The 21,247-nt window shown below is 45.4% G+C and overlaps 1 protein-coding gene across 3 annotated transcripts; it reads right to left on the bottom strand.

Moving 5' to 3' along the window:
• Positions 1–427: 427 nt before the first annotated feature.
• Positions 428–20,431, bottom strand: slc22a23 (solute carrier family 22 member 23). Of its 3 annotated transcripts, XR_009717587.1 has the most exons (11): positions 19,840–20,431; positions 15,404–15,507; positions 15,140–15,294; positions 8,691–8,859; positions 7,737–7,864; positions 6,841–6,943; positions 5,587–5,822; positions 5,222–5,254; positions 4,873–4,996; positions 1,521–4,126; positions 428–1,401 (listed from the first exon to the last, which is right to left on the bottom strand). XR_009717587.1 is itself a non-coding variant. In XM_061295005.1 (10 exons), exons 1-10 carry the CDS (start codon positions 20,317–20,319, stop codon positions 2,962–2,964), a joined length of 2,697 nt encoding a protein of 898 aa, XP_061150989.1. In that variant the 5' UTR covers positions 20,320–20,431; the 3' UTR covers positions 428–2,961. The 3 variants fall into 3 exon arrangements, 2 of the variants coding, with proteins under 2 accessions (XP_061150989.1, XP_061150990.1); XM_061295005.1 differs by having other exon boundaries at positions 428–4,126; XM_061295006.1 differs by lacking the exons at positions 15,140–15,294; positions 15,404–15,507; positions 19,840–20,431 and adding an exon at positions 8,975–9,585 and having other exon boundaries at positions 428–4,126.
• Between the last annotated feature and the right edge of the window lie 816 nt (positions 20,432–21,247).

The following is a 21,247-nucleotide window of genomic DNA, read 5'->3' as shown; positions in this document are numbered from 1 at the left end:
TTGCTGTTACTTTTTTACTGTCCCGGCGAGCTATTCATTAAGCTGCCCTTTGTCCTCTACGAGCCGAGCAGAGGTTGCCTTTGGCAAGCCGTCTGAATCCTGTTGTTGCATTTTGGGGGTGGGAGGGGTGTGTGTGTGTGGGTGGGAGGGGTGTCTTTATCATGTGTGTGTGTGTAGTTGTAAGACAATTGATAGCACTGCTGCAATATACATAAAGCTGCAGTCAGGAGGAAAGCATGTTAACAGTGGGGGCATTCTTCCTGCACGGCGGCCCGTTGCCTAGCAACCTCATTGTGTCCCCTGCAAGGAAATTGTCCAAACAGGATTTAGAGTTTGTAGCAGGATTGGGTTACAAAGAGTCACACAGTCCAACTCATTCTTACTGCGCCATGCCGCCGCAGCAAGGCAACACAAAGTGGACAGCTGATCAATAAATAGTGGTTTATTCTGACAACAGGTATGGCTTATATACAAGTGCATGTAAGAATTCTCAAAGTCTAACCAAACATTCAGAAATCAAACAGTACAATCCATTAATTTTTTTATTTTTTTTACATTCATTCAACTCTTTCTTTGAGGAAGGAGGCCGAACCTGAACACTTGATCACCTTTCACACGTTTTGCCTTCATCCTTCATTTTTACATTCACTGTTCTACTTGTCCTCCACATGATCTAACTGGATCGGATGTCCGCTCAAATGCTTCCGCCCCGGTGCTAAATTGTCATATTGCGGACGCTTCAGTCGGCACCGTGCAAAAGCTTGATGAGATTTGACACAAGCGTGTCGTTTGTTATTTTAAAATGGCTGCTGACGCACACACACTAAATGGAAGGAAGTCTGCATTAGTAATTGCGCAAAGAAAGCTCCTTTTTCCCTTTTTTCTTCTCATTGAACTTATGTACCGGTTTTCGGGCCACATACGAATGGAAACTGCAGAACAGAACCATGAAAATAAAGTGAATTTTGATTACAATTCAAATTAATTGAACTCATACTGATATTTGTAGGGGTTATTTCATATTAATGAAAGTAAGGAAAACAAAAGACAAGCAAAATTCTGGTAAAGCAAACAAAAAGAAAAAGCCACCTTTTTTTCCTGTACAATGAGTAGTTTCTCATAACAATCCATTTTCTATTCTTATTTTCTTTCTCATACCTTTATTGTCACGTTTGACTTTTTAGCAGGTCAAACACTTGGCCTACATTTTTGTTGCTTCCTTCTCAGTGTGCCTCTACCATTCCATCAATGTGATGTCACATGATTGCAGGGAATTTGTGCTTTCAGGTGTGTAGCAGCATCAGACAACTGGCATGAAGATTTCACAACTTGATCGTCCATCGAGGATTGCCACCTTGAAAAGCGACAACAGCAAAAAGCACGCTCCTATTTGGATTCAGGCTGCGTTACATCATTTGCGTAGGAAGGAAGCATGGGAGGGAGGAAGGAAAGACAAACAAAAAAAACAAGCACAATCTTGTTGTCAGTGCATTTGGAGGAAGAACGTTGTTGGTAGGTACCTGGTGGGTTGTTGTTTTTTCGTGTTTTCATGAACGCACCACAAGTTTGTCTCCGGAGAGCGCCGCTTTCTGTTCTGTTCCTCCCAGGGCAAATTCCACGCAATAGAATGAGGGCGGCAACCTTGAGTCATGTTCTTAAAACAAAACAACCCAAAACAAATCTTTCTGGCTTTGGAGTTTTTACAGTAATGATGCTTGGTTTGCTTTAGGAGCACTGTTGTAAACGAGACGATCAAGTATCGACGGAAGAGTCAAGTCTTGGAAAGCAGTTGAGTTGTGCGTGGATGTTTAAAAAATAAAATTGCTTTTTGCCTGATGACTATTGTGTGTCATGTCAGCAATATTGCAAGATGAAGCTTTGTACATTTATCAGGTCAATCATAGTTTTCCATTTGGTTTACACTCGCACACACACAATTATGCACTCGCTGACAAAATCACTACAAGATTACGCCATTTTGCTTTGAACCAAAAAAAAAAAAAAGACACTTTTGTATGCAGCTTCTTCTCATTGCCTCCATTGATCCAATTCAATCCGTCCGCATTCAGTCTATGGCAGGGGGCTGCACAAAAAGAAGCCCCCAAAACATGCAATACTCATTTTTGGCACCATTTGAACATTTTCATTTTGGTTTTCTGGTTTGCCGTTGCCTGTGATTGTTTACTTGGGGACTGAGCCCAAAACAAGTCTTATTCTTCCTCACAGTGCACTTAAAAAAAAAAAAATCTATCCGAGCAGTTTATGATGGCCCAAATGAGCAGCTTGAATAGTTACCAAAATTATTGTTTAGCTTTCTGTCCTGGGCAATTTGACAAGGACCGGCAGACAATTCAAAGTTTAGTCATTTACATTTTCTAATAATTGTGGCACACAGAATTATTTTTTAAGGTGGTAATGTTTTTGTCCCACTGAATAAATGCACTTGAGTTCAAAGTTGGATTCTACTCTTGTTTTAAATGTTAGTCTTGTATTGTTAAAAAAAACGAATTTATTTAAAGCTAAAGAACACATGTTAAACAGGGGCTCCAATAATTATGGAGGGCAGTGTTGTATTTTTGTCTTCTGCATGGGCTCGATAAAGGTGGGGAAATTATTTTTGAGAACGTGGCCTACTAAATGTGCTAAGCACAAACACTTATTCACATGGACTTCTCAGCAGCATTTGTCCTCATGTTCTGACGCTTGCTTCTGATTGACGCTTGAGATTTTTTTTTTTTTTTAATTTGTCCATCAATGGAGTTTATAGGCTGGTGATTTTTTTTTTTTCTTTTTTCCTGTGACATAAAAAAAAAAAAAAGGAAACAATGCCATCATGAAACGGTCTCTTGTGCAGGAAAAGGAAAGGGATCGTTTTTAAAGACCCGCCAACTCCAGGCTGGCACGGCTTTTTTTTTTTTTTTTTTTTAAGTGCGAGGGGATTTGTTTGCCGCATCATCATCATCATGACGATGCCACGCCGTTGAGGGCGTTGCTTTCTGTGCTGGCGCTGATTGACAGCACGCCAGAGTCGATGGGGGAGGAAACTGTACAGACCATTAGAGAGGGGGGAGATGCTCCTGAAGTGCTGTGATCGGAGTCTGAGGAATCCCGTGAAGGATGTTCAGTCGATGTGGTCGCCTCAGCGGCAGCCGGTTCTGTAATGGGGGGAGCGGCGGGCAGAAGAGGCAGAGAAGGAAATCGGGAAGGAGACGTGTGGCCAGACAAGGGTAAAACAGAGTCTGGAACAGGGGAAGGTGGGGGAGAAAGATCGTCGCCGCAAGGGGGGTCTGGCGGAGGGGATGGTGGCATTGATTCATCCTCTACTTCTAAGTGGATGTCTGAGCAATGGGACGGCATGTCCGGGGAAGGGGGTGACGGGGACACAATGTCCGGGGGAGGGGGTGACGGGGAATGGGGGACGGGTACGGTGTCCTCTGGCGACGGTGGACCCGATTCCATGGGTGGAGGGTCCTCGTCCAGCTGGTCGGGGGATTCCGGCGGGGGCTCCTCGGAGACCGGGTCTGGAAGAGATTCCAGCGTAGGGGACGGATGCAGAGCGTCGTCCGTTTGGAGGACAACGGCGCGAGTCGGCGGCTCGATAGAAGCATGGACAACCTCTGAAGGCTTATCCTCATCCGACAGCAGGGGGTGCGAGGGCTCAGGCGTGGAAGACAGGAGGTGCTCTTTGCTGGCGTGGATGGTGTCGTCTTTCGTCGGTCCCGTGCGGGCACCATCGTCCTCGTCGGGGGCGTTCAAATCGGCAGCGGACGAGGCGGCAGAGTCCATGATGGAGACGCCGGCGGCGGCGGCCTCGTGCAGCGGCGTGTCGTGCACGCGCGTGTAATCTCGGGCGCTCTGGGAGGGCACCAGCAGGAGGCGTTGCTCGCCGGGCTTGCGCGGCGGCAGCAGGGGCTGGCGCGTGTAGCTCTCGCCGTCGGCCAGCGTCTCGGGCAGCGGGTGGTAGCGCGTCTCGGGCAGGAGCAGGATGCAGATGATGCAGATGAGCGTGCAGCAGGCGAAGATGATGTGGTGCAGGAAGTAGCCCTTCTGGTTGTGCAGCTCCATGATGGGCGCCGTCAGCATGCCGAACCCGGCGCTCGCCAGGACCAGGCCCAGGCCGCCGCCCCTACATGGAACAATGAACACCGTCAAAAACTGTAAAATCTTGAATGAAAACCTCATTCAGAACCCTGATAATAGTTTTCCAGCATGACAATGCACCAAGTAACATTTGCATGTTGCCATGGCAACAAAGGAGTGGCTCAAAAAAAATGCGTTAAGGTCACAGATTGGCCCGGTTAGTCTACGGCCTTCAACCGGAAGAGGGCAGTGAAGCTTCAATTTTCCCAGAGATGTTCTTCTCACATAAGTCATAAAAATTAAAAAAAAATTAAAATACACGATGGAGACTGTTAGTTAATTTCTTTTGTATTTTACAAATTCAGGAGGCGATCATATCACTTCCGTCAGTGTGAAATCTTAGGAGACCCTATTTTAGACAGCAGAATGTGCTGCAGTGCCACTTTATTTGCCAGGTGGCACTACTTTCCATCCAGCAGGTGGCGCCCTTGATGTATTTTGCAAACTGCAGCCTATCTTACATAAGCTTACAGTAACCCTCATGCAGTGCTCAGAGGGGATTTGCCTGCTGCCGCCTACATGTGACAGTGAAGGTGACAAAAAAAGTCTCTGGCACATACTCAATTATTTCTCCTCAGTTTCCACCCTACGTTTGAATCGAAGTGGAAATGTGGTTAACCTACGCTCATGCGGTAGCAAAGGCATAACTACAGTAAAAATTGTATGAAAACAATTCTAAGCCTTACATATAAAGCAATTCAATGAAAAAAAAAATGTTGTCATGGGTTTTACCTGATGACGGTGGGTGTGATCTCAGCACAGAAGAAGATGCTCAGGTTGCTGACGGCGTGGGAGGAGAACATCCCGATGATTGAGAAGGCGATGGAGAAGTTCTTCTTCAGTGTGCTTGAGCTATCTACACGCAAAAACAAGGATGTGTATTATCATTTGGTTTCCATTCATCATTTTTAAACTCATCATTACAACGAAAATACATGGCAATCCAGCATTGTGGCATTGTTAGAGTGTGGTAGCACATCCAGCCTCTAGGGGCGCTCTAGCTGCACACATGGATTTGGGCCTCTTTTCTTTGACATGCAATGAATCCAGTTCATAACCGAAAGCACCAAAACAGGCTTACCTATGTTGAGATGGGTGCTGTACTTTCCCAGCACTGAAAGAGAAATCAGGAGAAAGGGTGTGTCAGTCGTGAGCGATCAAACACAAAAGCTCATCACAACACAAAAAAAAAAGTGTGATGTGTCGACACCAGTTGAACATTAAGTCAAATGTAACTGAGTAAACGGACTTGTGTCCTGCTGCTACACATTGACCACAAGAGCCGTTTGCGCTGGTGTCCAAACGCTCCATTATGAGTAGCTGACATGAGCGCGGGACACGCCTCGCTGTGCAAGTACTGGACATTTCATTAGGTACGCCTGCATAATTACATTTGATCCGCCCGGTTGAACACAGGAGAGTCGTCCTTTGTATCACAGAACTCACAGTTGGGCAGGCCTAGCTGCAGCAAGGACGCCAACGCGGTGATGATCATGAAGGTGAGGAGGCCGCCGCGCCGGCCCATCAGTCCCACCGCCGGGCACAGCGCCAGGCAGGATGCCACCGCGATGCCCGCCATGGTGTAATAGTCGGCGTAGAAGTCGTGGAACATGGTGGTCTCCTGGGCCTCAGGGTCCATCATGCTGCGGGCGAAGCAGTGGTGGATCCCGTAGCCTGTTAGCCTAGAGACAAGGAAATACAGACAATGTCATTGATTTAAACAAATAATGCTGTAGAATTGCGACATTTGAATGTTGTCCAAAAATCAAGCTTCATTTTCTCTTGTATTTATTCTTATCATTTTTTTTATTACCATTTTTTTTTTAATCAGAGAGGCGAATAAACTCTGAATTTTGACTTCTAGTTTTGCAATTCGTCTTTTAGTCCATACAATCTACTGTTTCAAATGAATATCCTCGTAAAGTAGCGACTGCTAAGTCAACCCAATCTAATAAAACAACATTTCAAAGTCCGCTGTGCTGTTGTGAAATCTACAATGCACTTTGTCAACACGTACATGTTGACACACAAGCGCGCACGCGCACCCTCGGCACCAGGATACACAAAAAAAGCAGAGGCCGCACTCCCTCCCTGTGTGTGTGCGTGCGTAACGTTTTATAAGGACGGACGCTCATGTAAAATTTACGCCGACTTGAGGAGTCAGCGACGCGATATGCTGTGGTGAGTGTCTGTACGTGCTAAAGAGCCGGTCAGGGATGGAGGGAAAAGGAGAGAGCAGGATAAAAATGGAAAAGGAGGCACTCTTGTTGAAAAACAAAATAGCTTAGCGGGGAAAGAATTGAGGATCAATATGTATTAAGTTAGCAAGTGAACATTTGAACCCGAGGATGGATTTGGAGTCGCCTCATCGACGCAAGCTTGGCGCCGTTCAAAAGATTGGTGACACATTTGTGACATCAGTGGCGTGTCCGTCATAAAACAAGCAAAATAATTTCCAACGCTCTGGCGCTGCTTTCCCCTCGTTTGCATCGACGGCGAGGAAGAGACAACAGCAACTAACGTGATGTAACGTTAAATATTTGCATTATTAATGTACTGCTATTATTGCTTGCTTCCGCTTAATGATTGCGTGTCTTGAATGTAAACACAGCAATATTGGATGTGTTGAAATGTTCATGGATGTTGAAAGAAAAAAAAAAATCGGATACAGCTACAGAACACCTGTCACAAAACACTTACGAATTGACGCAGAGCACAACAATATTCTTCCACAGGTTCCTCGTTCGGGCCATTTTCACGATGCAGGTCTTTTTGGGCTTGCGTTGAAGCGCTCTCTGTAATTCTGGGAACACAAAAGTTCAACTCACAGAGGAGTCCAATGGAAGCGACATACACAAATGAACATTTAAGCTTTAGCTAATACCGGAAATTTCAGACTATATGCCGCTACTTCTTTCTCAAATTTTGAACCCTGAATCACAAATTTTATCTGGTGCGGCTTATATATAGCGGCTTATAGTCCGAGAATTACGGTATATTAAAAAAATTAAATAAAAATATATAAGACTTGTTCTTAAATGAGTTTCCACTGACACATTTGACCTAGATTCACAACATAGCCAAAACAATTGGTAAATTAAAAAAAATTATATAAGTAAGGTTTCAAAGAGTTGCATTTTTAGCTCCTGCTAGAGAAGTTGCCATCACCGCTCCCACCAACAGTATCTCACCACCAAACTCGACAAAATGAGCATGAGTGAGAGAGCCAGGTGTGACATTTCACCCAACAGTTTCCAAGAAGCTCCTAAACAAGCCTCACACTTAGCGCTCGGGTGTTTCCACGTGAAGTCGGTCGGCCATGTGACGGCATTTCGCATTCCCTGCCTGCGAGGTTATCGCTGGGCCGATCAGGTCTCGCATTGATCCGCAGATCCAAGTTTCAAGCAAGACGCTCAACGCCTGAGATCAGCACGGCAGGGCACTGAGTTCCCCTCTTCAATCGATTATTCCGCATGCATCTGAGCTTTTTTTTTTTTTTTTTTTTTAAAAGGCTACAATGAAACGCAGTGTTCAAGGAAGTGAGAAGGAGTCTATAAATCTGTGCCGCCGAGTGACAAAGCATTTTTTTTTTTTACCTGGGAGGATGTTGTCGGGATCCTGCTGCATATTGACGCAGTTCTTCTTGGCGATATGTCCCATGATCCACTTGGAGCGGCAGTACTGCTGCGTGGCCAGCAGCCAACGCAGTGACTCAGGGAAGATCCTGACAAGTAGACGAGAGGGAAGTTCTTGCTTAGCAGTCGCGACAAATGAGGCCGACTGGAATGAAAGCTCATTTTCAAGCGGGATATGCCGCACTGTTAAACCTCATTTTTCTTATCTGTGCTGCCACGTCGGGCTGAAAATGAAAAGGCTGGAGGAAATCGTTGCGAGGATGATCGATTGAACGTTTAGCATCTTCTGTCCCATCCACACCAAGTTTTGTAGGTATCTTAATTATCTACTTGTGTCTTGAATATGATAGAGATGTACACAAATAATTGTGTTGATAAATCGAAATGATTACAATTGGTTCCTATTTCGTTCCACCTATTTGAGGGAGGGAGGAATTCATTTGCATGACGTGGCTAGCGGGCCAATATTTTGTCTGACGCCTGCACTCCATCATCCTTCCACTGAATTGGAAAAGCCCGTCAATCAGCCGAGCCCGCTCGTGTCTATTATATCTCCATTACTGCTATTTGATCGGGTTAACTCTTTCCAGAGCTGCTGAGCGGAACCATTTTAGCTCGCGCAGGTCGGCCTTGGAGGGACGCCACATTTCGGCATTCAGACGGCAATAAAATCTAATTCCCTACGAGTTTGTCGACATCAGCAGTGTACGATCCAAGACGGAGTGCGTTTCTGGATGGCGGGCTCCAGTCTCGGGCAAGGTCACTAGAAAAAGCTAACAAATACGTGTCGTGTTGAATCAGCGGTCGAAAAATGTCTCACTTTTATTATCGATAAAGCACGTGGAATATGCTGTACCATGGGTCGTGAGCTCACCCGCTTTAGCAAAAAATTGTACCTGGCCCACCAGGACTCACCAGATGTAGGAGAGCATAAGCAGCAGGGGGCAGATGATGACGGCCTGGAGTACCTGCCAGTCACGGCACAGGTAGGCCACACCCGGCATCAGCAGCTGGCCGCCCAGCATCACAAAACTGGCCACCATGGTCATGGAGAAGCGCCAACCCGGCAGGCACAGCTCGATCCCTGGTGGGGGAAACAAAACAAAACAAAACAGCGTGAATATGCGAGACTGTCCATCATCGCAGACTTGCAGGTAGTGACATGAATTTGAACGATGATGTCATTCTTAGCAAAACACCTCTCACACTGAAGTGAGGTGATGATTCATTGATGGGGCGTGCTACGTCTTCTACCGTGTTGTTAGCATGACTTGAAGGAAACGCCTGCATCCCGATAACTGCAATTTTGAGGACGACAAATGACGACCGCAGCTTTGAAGTCAACAATAGGGTGTCAACATTCTAAATCGACAGCTGCTGTTATTGTGAGATTGAACAAGAGTGTGCTGTTGTGAGAGGGCGAGGGAAGAAGAAGAAGAAGAAAAAAAAAAGCATCCTTGTGCTCATTTGTCCGCTATTAGAATGGCAGCGATTCATACCGGCATTAGCATTCACACCACACGGGCTGAGAGCCACCACAGACAGTGGAGTCCTTTAGTGGGCGCCACAGTGGGAAGGCTTCACAACACAGCCCGGAGGGTGAACACCACCGCATTGGCGCTATTCTCACATTGTCCATCCATCCATCCATCTTTTTAAATTCTCTGCTCAGCCAGAATGTGAACGCTCGCTCAAATGGAGTTTTCAAGGTGACAGAGGCCATCATAATAGGGTGGGCGTCGGGAGCTAGGCGTCCCGCTCCATTCCAGCAGAAAAAGACTGGAATTTCAATTAAGAAGTGCCCTCCAGCCCCCCCTCCCTCCCTCTGGACAGGCCATGAATTACGTTCTCTGTCGGCTAGCACGACGGGGCCGATGAGTGGAGAGCGGGGCAACGGGTGCACGACCCGGCGAGTCTGACCCGACTCAACTTATTGCGAGACGGTTCACTGCCCGCGGAGTGCAAGGGATTAGAATTCCTCCTTTTGGTGGTGGGCGGCATTGTTGGAGAAACGGGCCAGTCAGTCATTACCGGGCAGTCTGAGAAAGCGCAAAAGTGAGAATACAGAGACGTCACGTTGGCGTACGATGCTGACCAAGGCTTAAAAAGACAAATTAGAGAAAAATGAAAACAAAAGCAGCCTTGAGCTTCTTTCCACACCACGTTGACCCTAATCTATTTCCACCCCACCCCCACCCCGACTCACTGGATCAGCATTCGCACAATGCGGATCTTGAGCTAGTGGCCAACTGACATAAATCTCTTGCTCGCCAATTCCACAAAGTCAAAAGTGTTGGCACCAAGTTCAAACCAATCAATAATACAACCAGTTACGTTGCATTAAAGAAATTGATGAAAATGTCTCAATCTAATTGCTTCCATCTTGGGCGGAAAGGTTCCATTAAAGAAATTTGTTTTAGAAACTTGCAGTAAAAAAACTGCCGTTATTAACATCTAAGTCTTCAACTTTCCAGGTTGTGCCTTACTGTACTTTCCCGTCCAATTATGATGTAATCAACACGACCCGGGAGCCAATTAGCACCAGTAATCCCCAAAGAAGCTTTGACTGCTTTGCTGAGCGGCCGAAGCAGAAAATGAACCGCATACGAGCCGCGGTAGACGTTTAGCGCGGCTCAGCTTTATTGTTTTACTCAGTTGAGCGCTCACTTCCTGTAGCCACCGTAACGCTCAACTGGTCGCTCACATGACGTCCTTCTGCAGCTTGTCGGGACCGTTCAGTACTTTCTGGTGTTTGCGCAAATGTGGCCTTATCTTGGGCCACGGGCCTTTTTGCGGGGCCTCAGAGATAAAAAAAAAAAAAAAAAAAGGAGAGAGAAAAACAGAAAAACAACAGTTGTCCTCCTGTGTCTTGCCTTCACTTGAACTGCAAAAAAATAAATAAAAATAGCATGTGCACACACTCAGCAGGTTTCAAGGGTTGGGCAATATGACGAATAGTAGCTAGCCGCAGCTTGTTGAATCCTTCCGACTTCTTTTTTTGTTTGATGGCAAAACCAATGTTTGTTCTCTAAAAATTCGTCGTTAGGTGGAACGCTACAACACGCGCAGATTGTCCTGAAGTGATTGCAACCATATTGTGGTATTTCACATAAAGAATAATGTGTAGTGACCTTAGTGACATTTGATTACATTTGCAAGCCAATAAAACATTGTCAAAATTCAAGACAGACTCGTCTCTGGTAAACTGAAGTCCTTTACGGAAATGGACCAAAGCGAGCTCAGCCATGTGCAAAGCTGCTGATTAGTTTTGGCTGGCGCTGAGTGACAGGCCAGTGCAGCATTGTCAGCACTGATCTGCAGCCAGCCGGGCTTGCTGCCGGCCGGCCGGCCGGACTGGACGTCCTACAGATGGAGGAGTGAGGAAAAGTGCTTTGTCAGTGCGAGAAGGAGGAGGAGGAGGAGGCCAGCTTTAGCGCAGAAGCCGAAACCACTTTAAGACACCGATCATTTCAATTGCATTAAGAACATTCAGTTCTCCCTAAATCTTAATTCTTCATCTTATCAAGACAGTTTGCACCATTCTTTGCTTCCAGCTGTTTACCCATTGAAGTCGAATAGATTGACTCTTGGTAAATTTGGAATGGAAAACGTGTCCAAAACATCACGTAGCTCCTTTAAGATATAATTGATGTATTTTACACTTTACGACATGGTTGTATTACTAGGCTTGGATTGTTAGGGATGATTTAAAGATGGTGACACTTTAACGATTTCCCACCTTGGCAAAGCCTGTTAATAGCATCTCATAGACATTCATCATAAATCATCGAAATGTGACTTATTCCTGCCACTAACTCTTTGAAGGGCTTTTCCGCAAATGTCGCTTATTCAAAAATAGTGTCTCGTTTAGACTTGGCAGAAAAAACAAAAAACCCCGGCCACCGTCGATACCGAGGAGCAATGAAAGGGAGCTATTGACGGTTAATAAGATCATCGCTATTGATCGTGGACGTGAGCTGTGCTGCCAAAAAGCCGCAGGTCACCACCTTTTTAATTCATCTGCTTTAAAGTGTTAGCCATTAAAAAAAGTGGAGTAAAACTCTAGGCTTGGGTGAGTGTATTTGTCTGTTCTGACCTTAACCCTTGTACTCCCATACACACACACACACACACACACACACACATATACACAAACACACACAAAGTCAGGACAAAAACAAGCCATCGGCTCTGTGGGGGACACCAATAGATAACAGCAAGCCCAAAAAAAAAAATGTAAAAAATAAATAAATCCTGGAAAATGTTCACAATATCAACGCAGACTTGAATTCCTTTGATTTTTACAAAAGCCAAACAATGACTGCCCACGCTGATTTGGTCAATCACAAGACTTCACTGAAGAATTTGTGAGATAACTTGAGGTGACGTGACACAAACAGGGAAGTGTTTTTTCTTTCAAATGACAGACAGACAGAAGGTGATGTGGAGTCATAGCAGAAGAGGCTTTGCTGAGCATGCACGGAAGGGAACTTTAACCCTCCTTGATAGGGAGAAATATGCACCTTTACCCATTTATCAAGATGACGAATGGGGTCAGATTGTTTACGGGCGGTGCGGTCAAGGACGTGGCAAATTATCACAGAGAATTGAAAAATAGAATAATAGTTCTGAGAGAAAAATACCCCAAGAACAAGTCAAACAATATAACAAAACCTTACAATGAGCTAACCAAGCAAAATGCTACATCTCATACAATGGAAAAAAAAATTATGTACAGTAATCTAACAATTAGATTGGCATCCATTTTTATTTTACTTGATTTTAAACCACCATAACGTATTCATTTCAATAATAAAAAAAAAAAGCACAGCAGCAGTACAGCTGCTCTAGCTTCAACTGAAAATTGAAATCTAAAAACATTTGCTCTCAAGTCGTGCTGTAAACACACACACGCTCAATGTGAACATGTTTGAACAGGTGTTGCAGCTTCATTCTCCACGCTAATATGAGAACATCTCATGACACCCGTCTGCGCTCATCCAGCAAACACAAAGGAAGCTCCTTGTGTGGACAAACAACCACGGAGCCTTGTCATCGTTTTGCATGAATTTTGTGTATCACCAGGCAGGAACGGGAATGTCCCCACATTGCCTGACTAACCTGACAGAGTGCAAATAACCAAACGGAACATGGGCAGCTTTTTTTTTTTGCCCACTACATAGAATGACTCACAATTTAGCAATCTTATTACTTGAGCAGACAGCAGCAGAAATGCTTTAAAAAAAAAACAAAAAAAACGTCATGACACATTCACGCGGCATTGTCTGCATTTTCCTCGCTCTTCTTCCCCTCTCATGCACTCACACATGAGTACGCGTGACATGCCCGTTCGGACGCGTCAAACAAGCGAGGAGAAATATCGCTTCTGGCAGCCCAGCGCGTAGCACAGACTGCTCACAGCGAGTAAACATTATAAACAAGTGTCTTTTGCTTAATTAATGAAGGCTTTATCACGCACAGGCCCACGAGCGCATTCTCGTATCTAACGGAATCACTCCTGTAAAATGACGCAATACGACTTTTCATTTGAACGGATGCAAAATCACAGCATGTCCGCTTCCCTACTTTTCCCTTTATTTTTCAGTGTTCCCGCGCGGCACATAGCGTCATTAGCTGCACAAGTGTCACATCGTATCAGCCATGTTTGAACCCGTTCAAAAGCCTCAGCACGCCACGCCAGGCCAGTCTGGCGTGCACATTGTCCAGCAGCTGGTTTTTTTTTTTTATTTTATTTTATTTTAACCAACCGTAAATAATGTGGTATCATCTACTTCACTGCATTATCACAAATGAAATATTGGGAAAAAGGAGGATTCAAGCTTGACACTCTCAGTTTAGATTTACTGTCAAATGAAACATATAACAAAGACAAAAAATTATATGCGGTTTTAAAAGAACCACACAGCTTATCTTAAAGATAATGCTAAATCCGGCAATAATTAGAATCTACGCGGCCTTGTTACAATCCTTTCAGCAATCTCACTCGGGTTTTCGGAATGAGATTCATAATCGCAATCTCGCTTGAGGGTTACGTCGAGATCCGACCTTGTGGAGTTAAAAGTTTGGTCCTTTTCGGAGACGCAAACTTTGATGTTCTGCTAATCTTCACATGCTCATTTTGTCCTTCTGTGAAGTCGACTATACGGATTCCAGCCACATACCGATGGGCCCGATTTGTCCGCTCAAACTAAATGGCTCATTTCCTGTTTGATGTCAGTCTTGGTTTCTTTGGACTTTTCCGTGTGTCTTGTTATGACAAACCCATCAGACTTTCTGTCCACCAGACATACTCGTGTCATCTTTTTTTTTCTTCTCAATCGGGGTGTTACTGAGCATCTTTTTGTTGAAGGTCCTCCAAAAGCACCGAACGCTCAGGTCCTAAATACTCTCCCTGTCTGTTTAGGGGACGCAAAAGGATCAAGCGCAGCATTATACATGAAGGAGACTCAACGGCACGTGGATAGATGATCAAGGAAGGAAGGAAAGGGATTAGCGTTACATCCCCACTGTGCACAGACCAATGCCGGGAGAGTGCAAACAAATCCAGCCCAAAAAAAAAAAAGGTCTGAACTTCAGACGACCGTGACGCTTTTTTCTTTATGGCACGCTGTCAATGTACGTTTTTAAGCGAATGCTTAAAAAGAGAACGCCTGGAGGTCAGACAAGATTGATTATTCCTGCTAATGTGTTATTGAATGACCGTCCCTTAGTCTCAGACCGCTGGCAGAGTTTTGTCAATACAGATTGGCTCCAGCGTAAATATCAAGTGTCGCACAAAAACACATCAGAAATACAGGCGGGCCCGCATGGAACAGACAAAAACTCATATTTACAAAAAAAAAAAAGCTTCAGCAAACATGTGCAGGTGTGCTTCACACTCACGGGCTATAATATTGATTTGCTCTTCGTAAATTACATCATACGGACTTCAAGGAAATAAAATCTAAACATATAAAAAACATGTTAATAGTTTTAACATTTGCCTTTAAAGTTATGGTCAAATTAAAACGTTGCAACGACTAATACCATATTGTCCGCACTATAAGGCGCACCTAAAAACCTCCAATTTTCTCAAAAGCCGACAGTGCGCCTTATAATCAGGTGCGCCTTATATATGGACCAATATTGAGCCGCTACAGCAGGCGTGTCCAGAATCCGGCCCGTGGGCCAAATGTATATATCTTATATATGGACAAAGTTTTAAAATGGGCCATTCATTGAAGGTGCGCCTTATAATCCAGTGCGCCTTATAGTGCGGAAAATACGGTACTTAAGTCAAAGTAAAGCACGGCTGGTGAGAGCATTTCATAAAAGCTCAGAGGAAGTAGCGCCACTGGACTTACTGAGGACGTAGAGTGAGAGTGTGATGCCAGACAAGCAGAAGCCTTCAAAGAATCTCAGCGTGCTGAACATGGGAACGTTGACGGAAAAAGCCACAGTGAGGCCGAACACCAGCATGAAGAGCACAGATATGATCAGCACTGGGTGACGGCCAAACCTGCACGATGAGATACAAAGTCGAAATTTGAACTGTAAATGATTTTCAAACACGGTTGATGTAAAAAAAAAAATAACAATTTGACGGCAACATTCTTGGGATGCCTTACCAGTCCGCAAGGATTCCGAACACCAGGTATCCGAAGATGGATCCCACCAAGAGTGAGAATTTTGCAATGTGGACTTTCCATGACGAGTTGCACACCAGACTCCACTGTAAAGACAATAAACCCAGAGGCTCAGTTAAATCAGCATGTGAGTCGGCCTCATTTCATTGTAACATTGAAGCTGGCGTGTTGAATTTTTGACAGACTTAGCGGGGGGGGGGGGGGGGGGAGCTTTCTTTAACCTGCCATGACCTCTATGGCAGTGACCTGCTTTGAATGGAATGCTCCAGGATCACACAGAACCAGCCAGTCATCGTCACATGATCCGGGAATGCCACTCATTCAAGCTTTTGGTATCGATGTCAGCCGTGGAAAAATAAAGCAGGGTCGCAAAACAAGTTCCGGTTGAGCAATCGCTTCGCAGCTGGGAGACGGAATGAAAACAAAAGCAAAACAAGATCACTCCGTAGGCTGAAACAAAATTGGTTGCGGCCGTTTGAACCAGCACTAAAGTGTTGCCAAAATATAGAGCAGACAGATTTGGGGGGGGGAAGTTCATCTTGTCAACATGTCATGAGTGCAATTTTCTCCTAAAGCATTTGTCAATACACATGTATTATTAACTAGGTCCCGAGCTTGTGAATTCTTTGATGGGACCTACATGGTGCAGATGGTGCTAGCATCTTGCGCTAGCAAAAACCGTAGTACACAGGTTTCTCTTACTGTAAAGTCAATCAAACATCCAAACAACAGCGCTCTTGAATGCCATTCTCCGAGGTGCTACTATAAGAATATAAATGAACAATCAGGCTCGCAGCTCTTCTGCTACGTAGCCCATTCTCGCCGCGTTCTGTTGCTTTGCTATTGTGTTGCTCATTAGAAGATAATGAATAGAAGTCAGTGTGCACTCGGGAAAGACGCGTGTATAAACCGATTCGCAGGCAGAAATGCCAAGCGTGAAGAGCCCGGCAGAGCGGGGCGGGGAAAGAGACAATCCGTCAAAATCCTCCAAGCGTCTGCTGACTTCTCCTAAGTGACTGCAGCGGAACAATGTCAGACACAGAACGTGCGTTGGTGCTGCTTAATTGCTGCGTGAAGAAATGTAGAAATGAAGAAAAGGGATCGGGCGCTAGCGAACGCTTATTGGGATGTGCGTGGAATCCCTAAAGTCAAACGTGGACTACAGCAGATTTAAACAAGTGGAGCAATACATGGATGAAAAAGAATGAATCAGATGGAAAAGAAGCACGCAGAGAAAGATGCAGCGAGCAAGAGAGGCTGCGGCATAGTTACTGCCTAGCAACAGTGATAATCAGACCCTTCCAAGTTTTACCTTACCCATGGGTGGAAGATACTGTGGGCGTAAAGAGCGGGCCTTAAAGACAATATCAAGTCAAAAAAGGAAACGAATCCATGCTTCACTTGGTCTACGTGTACTGCTGCAGTGAGAAACACTGAAGAACGTTTATTTCCCCCCTCAATATTTTTAAATAATTTGGAGTAGAATCACTAAACAATATCAAATGATTGGTTCATAAACAATAAATGTGCAAATGGTTTTGTTGACACCATTTAATGCAAAATAAAATGTTCAATTAATCGAGGGATTCATTTATAATTGTTCGATTTCCAACATTTCCAATTGGCTCATCAACATGGCTAGCTGACATTAGCGTGTACAATTCTTTTTTTTTTTTCTTTTCTGCCCTGAAATGTTGCATGTTGCAATGATTTAACAATGACAAATCCGCAAAGCAATGTTGATTTGGCGTCCCACCCATAGTCCATGATGTAATCCAACCCCGCCTCTCCAAATGTTCACTGCATTTATCAGAAACAAAAGCTGACACGCAGGGTCTTCATCTACGTTTTATCTGCGGCTAACACCGGCGTCATTTGTCCTCATTGACACAGCCGGGTGACGCTCATGTGCATGCCCTGAGTGGATGAATGGGCGGGGTCACCTCCTTTTTACAGCTGAGACTCTTTCAAAGTGTCCCACGCTGATCAGCAGGGGGTAGGGAGGGATGAAGGGGTGAGCAGCTGTCCAAACAGAAGAAAATGGACACAGTACACTGAAGGCCTCCTCACGGGTGTTCGGCCGACAGTATCATCTTTCACATCTGAGGCCCGGGCTGCTTTTTTTGCGTAACGGTCTCCCTTATCACACACCCCCACACCGTAGTCGGGACCTGCGACGCTCTTGGGTCTCGCTCTAATGTTTCAGACTGCAAGTGTGAACCGAGAGGGGTCAGTTACACACGAGAGTAATGATACATTCTCATTTCCGAGGCTCAGTCCAATTAAGATGGACCCCGAGGACGGCTTTGACTCGATTTAGAGCAGGTCTCCACATGAGCCACTTTGTAGCCTTTGCCATATCTTGTAAATGCTACTTGCAGTTCCAGTGAGGTGGAGACGTTTTCAGCCATGTAAACGGTACATGATGCTGTGTCAGCCCAAATGGCTGGGCCATTATGGAAAGAATAACGATCATTTTGAATTTGAATTGAATACTGAAATCATGATTAATGAAATGATCATTGTTAGATTACAAAATTTAGCAGTTATTCAACTAATAAAATTCATATCACTCCCGGAAATCAATGCTAATTTCCTGTTAGCATCTCAATGGGATTATACAGCGACTTTAGCATTAAAGCTAGCAATGCTTTTAAAACACCACATAATGAAAATTGGTTTGAATTGTGTCATTTCAGCACGTCACTGTTGGAAGGTTTCAAGGTCCTTTCCTCCAGCTGAAGAAGAGGAAGTCAGTGCGGAGTACAGCGTGGCCTCGAGTTGTTCACGCATGATCATAAGGGTCCAGTCACATGGGGCATTGGTGCAGGCGTGTGCGTGTGTTATTCCAGTGTTGACACTTGCCTTACTTACACAACGACACGGGTAGCTGAACCCAATTGTGACTACGCAGTCCAAACACAGGCACAAATGCAGAGTCATCAGTTCCTGCTACTGTGCCACATCCTATTTTATCTACTTGGAGACGGGAACATGTGGCGGGGGGTGATTGTGCAGTTTTTGGGGGGTCGGTGCTACCATCGAGTTCATCTTTACCCATGACGACCTTCTTACAAGGTTGACATGCATGGTTGAGGCTCTTACAGACCATTTGAGCATGTGGTGTCATCAACATGACATTGTCAGTGTTTATGCAAAGACAATACAAATACAAAATGTGCCCAAATGACACCAGCATGGGAAGATGAGCCCGAGTTTAATACTGCAAGACAAAAACATTGATTGTCTGTAAACATTTGTTACTTGAAGGAATATCATTGCCCACAAGTCAGTGCTAATTTCCCATTGGCAAGTCAATAGGAATTTATATTGACTTTAGCATTAGCATTTTGGTTTTTAACCAAACCATATCTTGCATTGAAATATAACATTTGTGTAATTCTTTTTTTTTTTTTGCAGTTTGCAGACTTTAAGGGGAATTAAGACCATCGTTTTATGCTTGTCTTTTGGGTTTTAGAAATTGGTTAAGAAGAACAAACTTAGCACGTTATTTAAGCCGTATAACAATTCCGACATTATGAATAAATCAATGATTCTGACCAAAAGATTGAATCAACTCCTGCTCACTTTGGGCCTGAGTCGCTGCGGTTTACTCGCTTTATTTAAATCAGTCATTATTGAAGATGCAGATGGGCCGTTGGCACCATAGCGGACACAAACCCAGAACGCCCCAACCACCATTAGTGCGGAGACGCTTCAAAGCTTGGCTTAACGTCAGACTGCGTGTGTGCTGATAAGCCCGCAAAACTCAACCGGCATTCATTTGGAGAATCTGGATAAGTTCCTCTTGTCTGCTGGCAGGCGCGAGCTAATCACATTGCACTTTCATCTCCATTGATTATCCTCGTCAGCCGCGTGTTGATGATATGATTACGTTCTCCAATCATGGTTGTTTTACATACAAATAAGCCAGGTTTTTAATTGCTGTGCAAATCTGATAAAATGACAGCGATGATACCCCATGGGAAAAAAAAAAGAGCCGTGCCGTGTATGTTGTTTGGTCACGGGGTAGCCTGTGGGGGGGTGGGGGGCCGTTTGGTCAGGAGTTGCATTATTCCAGAGCATGCATACGAAATAAAGACCTTTGCCCTAAATCAAACAGCTCCTGTCTATTATGTCCTTTGGTTGTGCCGCTATCGCCAGCAAATTCCACTAGGCCTGTCAGTCAGTAAGGTGACACCAACAAATGTGGACCCTTGTCGAAGAGGGCACCATATAATAAAGAAAGAAAAAGAAGAGTATGGCAATCATGGGTTAGGGGACACTCGGGGAGCAAATGGTGGAAAGGAAGCAGGCAAAGACCCTCCATGGGGTATCCCCCTTCCCTCCTCCCTCCCTCTTGTGCACAATGAATGAGTGAATGAATGAATACGTGGGGGAAAGACAAAACGACTGACCTTAGTGACAACATTCTGGACAAGTCCGGTGTGCATCTCAAAGGTCCATGCGTTGCACATGCACTGCGTGTCATCGCCCGTGTCATTGTGGACGCCTGCAGCCCGCCCGCTCGCGTTCTGCGGGCCACCCGACGCCCAGGAGCGGGCCCACGTTACGTTGCCGCCGGCTGCAGTCGTGCTGGCGGTCGTGGTCGCGCTGCTGGTGGTTGTGGTGGAAGCGGTGGCGTTCGTCAAAGGTTGGATGCAGGTGTTGTTGGGCTGGGCGAGTAGGAAATTGTCCGAGTGCTGGCTGAATCCGATAAAGAGCGCCGGGATCCATGTGAGCAGGATCAGCTGTTTCTGGTACTTCCCGAAACCGCCGAGGAAAGGCAAGACCGCGCCGTCGATGCGCGTCAGCGGACCCGGTGGTGACGACGACGACGACGTGCTATCGGGGGACACGAAGCCGTTCTCCGGTTGATGGTCGTCGGTGTCGGCCATCGCGCTTCCGCCGGTAGATGCCTCCTCGGTTTGTGTTCGGGAAGGAGGGGTTGCAGTGCGCGCCCCCCCTCCAACACCACCACTACGAACACCACCGCCGCCACCCCCCTCCTCCTCCGCCACCCCCTCCTCCTCCTTCTCCCCCCACCCTGTCGACTCCACAATGCGTCAATGCGCTCACCTCCAGCGGGGGAGCCACATCAAATGGACTGGAAGACTCGCTTCTGTTGTCGGGAAACACTTCTTTGTCTGCAGCCAGTGTGCGTCGCCGACGCTGCAGGTCACCAATTATACGGCGACCTTCCCTCCAGCCGTCCGGTCCATTGTGTCGGTGCCAGCAAGTGGTCCGAGGTAGTGGAGCTCCCGGAAGTGAGAAGCTAGTAACGCACCTGAGCAGAAGGATGCGTGGAGAGGCGGACTCACCTAACATGGCTCCTACCTATAGGGACGTCCTCCTCATTCACATTTGGCACACTTGGCACGTATTCTTGGTCACTGCATAGAATCAAAATCATGAGAATTAAATATTTAAAACCTGACGACAAATGCACTTATCGCATTTAGTATGAAGTTGGTGTTTTTGGAGGGGGCGGGGTTTGTTTTGCCACTGACAGGTGCTGACTCCCATTTAATATGAATTTGAATAGGATTCGTTCAGCCCCTCTTCCTGCTGGCAGCTATACAATAAATTCCTATTTAAATTCTGAATTATACAATTATGCAAGTCTAACCAAGTAAGTGGATCTGTGCAAAAGAAAGAACCTCAAAACATTCATCTTCGGTGGATGACAACAAATCAAACTTGCGCTTGAGCATGTCAAGTTTTTTTTTTTTTTTTTTAAATATAGTCCTTGATGAAGAATACATTTCATGTTTAATGTGCATAATTCATTTGAGGTTTGTCTTCCATATTGGCCAATATAAAAAG

This window comes from Syngnathus typhle, linkage group LG13, assembly GCF_033458585.1.
Source record: "Syngnathus typhle isolate RoL2023-S1 ecotype Sweden linkage group LG13, RoL_Styp_1.0, whole genome shotgun sequence".
In the NCBI taxonomy this organism is placed as follows: Eukaryota; Metazoa; Chordata; class Actinopteri; order Syngnathiformes; family Syngnathidae; genus Syngnathus; species Syngnathus typhle.
The sequence above is the reverse complement of the archived record's forward strand: the minus strand, read 5'-3'. Positions and strand labels throughout refer to the sequence as shown.